Raw genomic sequence first — 5,094 nt, forward strand, 5'->3', positions numbered from 1 at the left:
TGAGTTTTTGACTCTGCTCTGACCCTATTTGCAAATACACCTTTTGTGCCATCTAATGAGTGTGTGTCTGTGATTTTTGTGGCCTCCAGAGAAACGAACCGCTTTATGCATCACCCCCACCCCACCTGGCCCTGTGTGCTAAGATTGAGTCCCTGGACCCTGTGCCACCTCTGCAGTCCTCTGAAACCACGGCTCAGGGCCCAGGGATCTACACTGCTCCTTCTACGCTCTGTGCATTGGGATTGGAGTCCCGCACCACCTCCACTCAGCCTCACATGCTAGGATAAGGCCTTATGCTGCCCTGAGCATCTGATTTAGCGTACAGGGCCATGGCCTGCAGGCAAGAACAGTGGGCCAGATAACAAGGTGCCAGGGCTGGATCTCGCCCATAGGCCAGGAGTTGAGCACCCCGATCTAACGTACTAACTTTAATATGTACACACTTAAATAAGTTACAATGTTTGAATGATTTGCAAGCATTGAAAATAAACATGTGACTACACTCCTAGATAGATGTGAGCTGCTTTAAATTGAGTATATTCAGAAAAAGATATCCTGAAGGTCAATCAGCTATCTTCAGAGAATAGTTTTAGGAAGTTAAGAGACATGTTTTAGTCGTGTGTCCAGATGCAAACTAAAAAGGAGTAACACAGGGCTTTATAACACCATGTAGAGGTTATCATAACTCATTGCTGATACTGTCATCTTGATAGATCCTATTATTATCAGGCTTACTAATTAGTTACAAATGTAAACTAATTTAGAGCAATATACACATTGTAAGCTTTATAAAAATCTATTTTAGTCTGGGCAGAAGATTAAGACAAGTAAAAAAATACCACTATTACTAGTGAATGCAATTATTACTGGTGAATGCAACTTTTCTGCAACTGCAGAAATCTTATTTTAGTAATTTTACACTCTAATTTTGACTTAGTGTTTTAAATATAGCTCTAATCCAAATTAGGCTACTGGGGTATGAAGTATGTGGTTAAATAGCTACCACAAGACTGTACTGCTTGGAAAGTTGGTCTATATTTGTGCACTGCAGAGAGAAAATGTACCAGCAGTTAAACAGATGTGTTGTCCTTGGTTGTCACATAATAAAAATTTCCAATTTTTAACCAGACTCATTTTCAAAAACATTATTTCTGACAGTAATTGCAACAGACATCTCAACATATATTATTTAAATCAGAAATTCGACTATAAACACTTGAGTTGTGATCTAAACTGCATGGCTAATAAAACATGGCTTTGAATTCAATTACAAAAGTATGAAAGTATTTGAAATATGTGAATGGTGAAGTTTGGTGTTAGTCAAGCTATAGTATTTCTACTGTTTTCTGCACTTTCTTAATGGGACTATCATTGTAAAGGTTTAGAATACAGAAAATATTTATCAAACTTTGCTGCCCCATTATGATTTGAGTGAATGATTATTTTGAATGTACTATGTTAGCTAGTTACTATGTTATCCAATACTATGTTACACAGTTAAATTATTTATATTTTATTTGAAATAAAAATATTTTCATAAGACTAAATAAATGTAATCCCACCAAACTCCTGCTAGGTGTGGCAGGGAATACAAGAGCGCTCACCATTTTATAACAGCCCCACATCCACACAGGTCTTCATTGTGTCATATACTACTGAACCAGGGAGTTAACGTGAAGATGAAGTTCCAGATGGAATTCCTAAGATAAGAATAATTGGCCGTTAACATCTAGAAAGTCCTTATTGGCTTGTCTGAAGTAGGCAAAGTGAGTGGTGCCTGTCTAGCCTGTTTTCACTAAGTTTGACCTAACCTTAACTGTGGAGAAAACTTACCGGAGGCGGAGAAGAGGCGGCGGGACACTGTACCAGCAGCCAATCGTGGTGAAAGTGAAAGCATAGTGGCTGGAGCTGCCGCGGGTGGAAATGAAAGGGAAAACCCACAGTGGAGCCAGGAGGAGCCGCGAATGGCTCCCGCATCTGACTGAGCACGCTTTATAAAAGTGTGCTGAGGGCAATTGGCCAGGCAGATGCCTGGCACCAAGATAAAAGGCCCGGCAGGAAGGAAGCGGAGGGGACTGGAAGCAGTGTCCCCAGCTGGCTCATAAGTCAGAACACCCAGACGATCCTGATGAGGGGACGTGGTGGCTCCTGCGGAAGGGAAGCATGATGGGGATGCTGGGCCAAGGAGGGCCCAAGGAGTCACTCACAGGACCGGCGTGGATGGAGGTTGTCAGCAGCAGCGACTGGGACACCGGCAGAGGCAATGGGGACGTAACCCTGACGTGGATGACAGACAGCAGGTACCGGACCCGGAGAGGAAACGACGCAGCAAGTGGGGGGTTGAAGCCCGGGCGGAGTCAAACACCATGTAAGCTGGGAGCAAAGTGGGGTCATGGGGGACGCTCGGTACGAATACCACCAGTAGCCAACGACCGCAGCCCCTATGGGACTGAGCGCCAGGGAGGGCCAGAACATCGGCCCTGACAGACAACTTCACGGTTGGCATTAGGTGGGGTGTAGGGGAGGTGGAGCCCCAAGAAGAAATATCGTGAGGACAACCAAGGGAAAGTACCAGACATCATCCTCCCGATAGGAAACTACTTAAAACCAAAGACATGGCACGTAAGACCTCTGGGGGAACTGACCCAGGGTCACTGCCAATAGCCTGGCCATGCAGCCCAAGAAGCCATGGCGAGATTCGAGAAGAACCCAAATGCGCAACACTTGGGGGATAGGCACGGAAGGTTACATTGACTTTAATCTAAGTGAAGATAAAATCTTAGAATATTCCCCACAATATTCTTGTGCACTTTTCAGGCTATGAGATGTCACTCAGTAAATTATGCAGAAATGTTTCTGTCCTTACTTATAGGAGAAACAAAATAGTAAGTTATGATGACATCCAAATGATCATGGGTGTCTGACTTTTCACTTCATTGAGAAGTTGACCATAGCAGCTGACACTTCTCAGGGCTATTTACCAGGGGATTTCCAATCTGTGGTATGTAAATTTTGGGAAGCAGAGGGCCAAGAATGATTAAATTACACATAAAATATTAGTTTCAGATGAGCAATCGTTACTTGAACTGCAACACAAGAAAACGCTGAAGAAACAAAACATCCTCCCCTAGCTGCTTTCAGTCAGAATGGTGAATACTATAATACTTGCTGACAATGCTAACATTATTGATTTACTTAGTGGTATCTTGTACACAGTATAGCTGTACAGTGTATTTTCATTTGGCACACAGCTGGCTGGCTCTGCTTTCTACGGTGCACCAAGCTTCACAATGTGAGGTACGGAAACAATGTCACCCTGCTGGAGTTTCTTTCATCTGAAGAAACCTGTCCAAAAAGGGATGATTGATTCAGGTCAACTGTGAAACTTGCAGTCAGGGAGAGCTCCAAAATCAAAGCTTCCCTTCACACCCCACCAAGAAACTGATACAGAGCAGGACCCCTTCAGCAATCTTTGCCCTGCAGAAACGGAAGCCTGCTGGGTTTGAAACCAGAATGTGAACAGGGAATTCCACCCTGTCCCTGCATGAAAGCTGGGTGTTGGAGTGATCAGTCAGGCCAATGGATGAAAGCTTGACTACACGAATTAGGTGAGTTTCCTGCCTCTCCAGCAGAAGAGCAGCCAGCTGGATGTAATTTGAGTCTACTTTTTGCAGTGGGAGCTGCTGTGCAGTTAGCTGCATGCAGCTGGCATCCTGGGGCATTGCTTTAGGAGGGGTCCAGAGCTTCTGAGAAGCAAGAAGCCTCCAGCTGAAGTTGCCTGATAGGCATGTTACCCCCATCACATAGACACAGACACACATGCATGCATGCATGTGCGCGCGTGCACACACACACACACATACTGACACACGTGACAAGACTCTCTCCATCTCTTTGCCTACCCTCTAGTTCTAACTGCCCTTTTACATGTCGACAACCTCCCAATTAAGGGCATTTTTTCCCTAACATTTTTATTTTCATATCAGCTCAGAGCTAAAAAGTCAAGCTATTAACTTTAACAGTATAGACTTTTTTTTTCTTTTTTTAATGACCTATCTGTTTCTCATAATACCTGCAACACAAAAAGCATGGCAGGCTGTCTAAAAATCTGAGCTGTACAGAAAGGATACTATATTTAGAGCTGGTTGGGAACTTTTTGACAACTGCAATATCTAAACCTCAGTATTTTTTTTTTTTTGCAGACGGAATGCTTGCTTCTCAGCCAGGCCTTGTTATAATTGGACATTTAGGCTTCCTAAAAGTATTTATTTTTACAAAAGCTTTCAGAGACAGTTAAGCCTGTTACCTAGGGAAACGGGAGAGCTGTATGCAGTGCAAGCTTTTCTTTGACTTGTGAAAGTGCAGGCACCTCAACCAGAGACCTCATGTGACTGTTTATCAAGGCCTTTTGGAGACCTAGCTGAATGTCTCCATTAGATGACAAGGTTCTTTGGGAAAATCTGATTGCTTTTATTAGACCAACTCAAATAGATGGAAAAAAAGTCTTGGTTGCAAGCTTTTGGGCACAAACGCCCTTGGTCAGGCTGAGGAAGCATGCATGAGATGAGACAGTAAAGCCTGCTGAGGTTTTCCATCCTTCGAGGACAGGCAGAGGCTGCACTCTAAATGCCCCCCCACCCATGTGCAGGAGGAGGAGCCAGTAGCTGCAGGGAGGTGACAAGGGAGGGGGGGCAGTAGGCTGCCCTGGCTGGAGCCACTCTGACAAGGAGAAACCATTTTTTCAATTCGGAAAAACCCCCTCCCCCCCCGGCCAAGGTTCTACCCACAACCCCACGACCCTCTCAATTCCGGACCCCGCCTCCTCCCCTCCTTCGGGTCACGTGAGGCCGCCCGAAGCCGCAGGGCGTTGGTGATCACGTGATTCCTCACCTCACTCGGCCCACCTCCTCCGGCTCGGCGCTAGTTGCGCGCGCAGACGCGGCACCTGGCGGTGACTCGGGGCTCGGCGTCACCAGGACAACCGGCCTCGCCGCAGCGCGTTTGCCATGGTGAGTGCGCTGCACCCCGGCCCGCCCGCTCGCTCAGGGGCCGGGCTGCTCCCCGCTCCCCCCCACCCCGCCGGGCCCCGCGGGG

At 46.1% G+C, this 5,094-nt stretch overlaps 1 protein-coding gene across 4 annotated transcripts in view; it reads left to right on the forward strand.

Annotated features, from left to right (window-relative positions):
* The first annotated feature begins 4,909 nt into the window (after positions 1 to 4,909).
* The window catches only part of FBXL2 (F-box and leucine rich repeat protein 2), a 99,054-nt gene continuing 98,869 nt past the window's right edge, over positions 4,910 to 5,094 (forward strand). For all 4 annotated transcript variants that reach the window (XR_002101636.1, XM_019537707.1, XM_019537725.1 and 1 more), the window contains exon 1: positions 4,910 to 5,009. Coding sequence is in view for 3 of the 4 variants with exons in the window: in XM_019537707.1 (XP_019393252.1) it covers positions 5,007 to 5,009 (3 nt within the window). In the remaining variant the exon portion in view is untranslated. The remainder of the gene's footprint in view (positions 5,010 to 5,094) is intronic.

Source organism: Crocodylus porosus, unplaced genomic scaffold (assembly GCF_001723895.1).
Source record: "Crocodylus porosus isolate Cpor-Errol unplaced genomic scaffold, CroPor_comp1, whole genome shotgun sequence".
Classification (NCBI taxonomy): Eukaryota; Metazoa; Chordata; order Crocodylia; family Crocodylidae; genus Crocodylus; species Crocodylus porosus.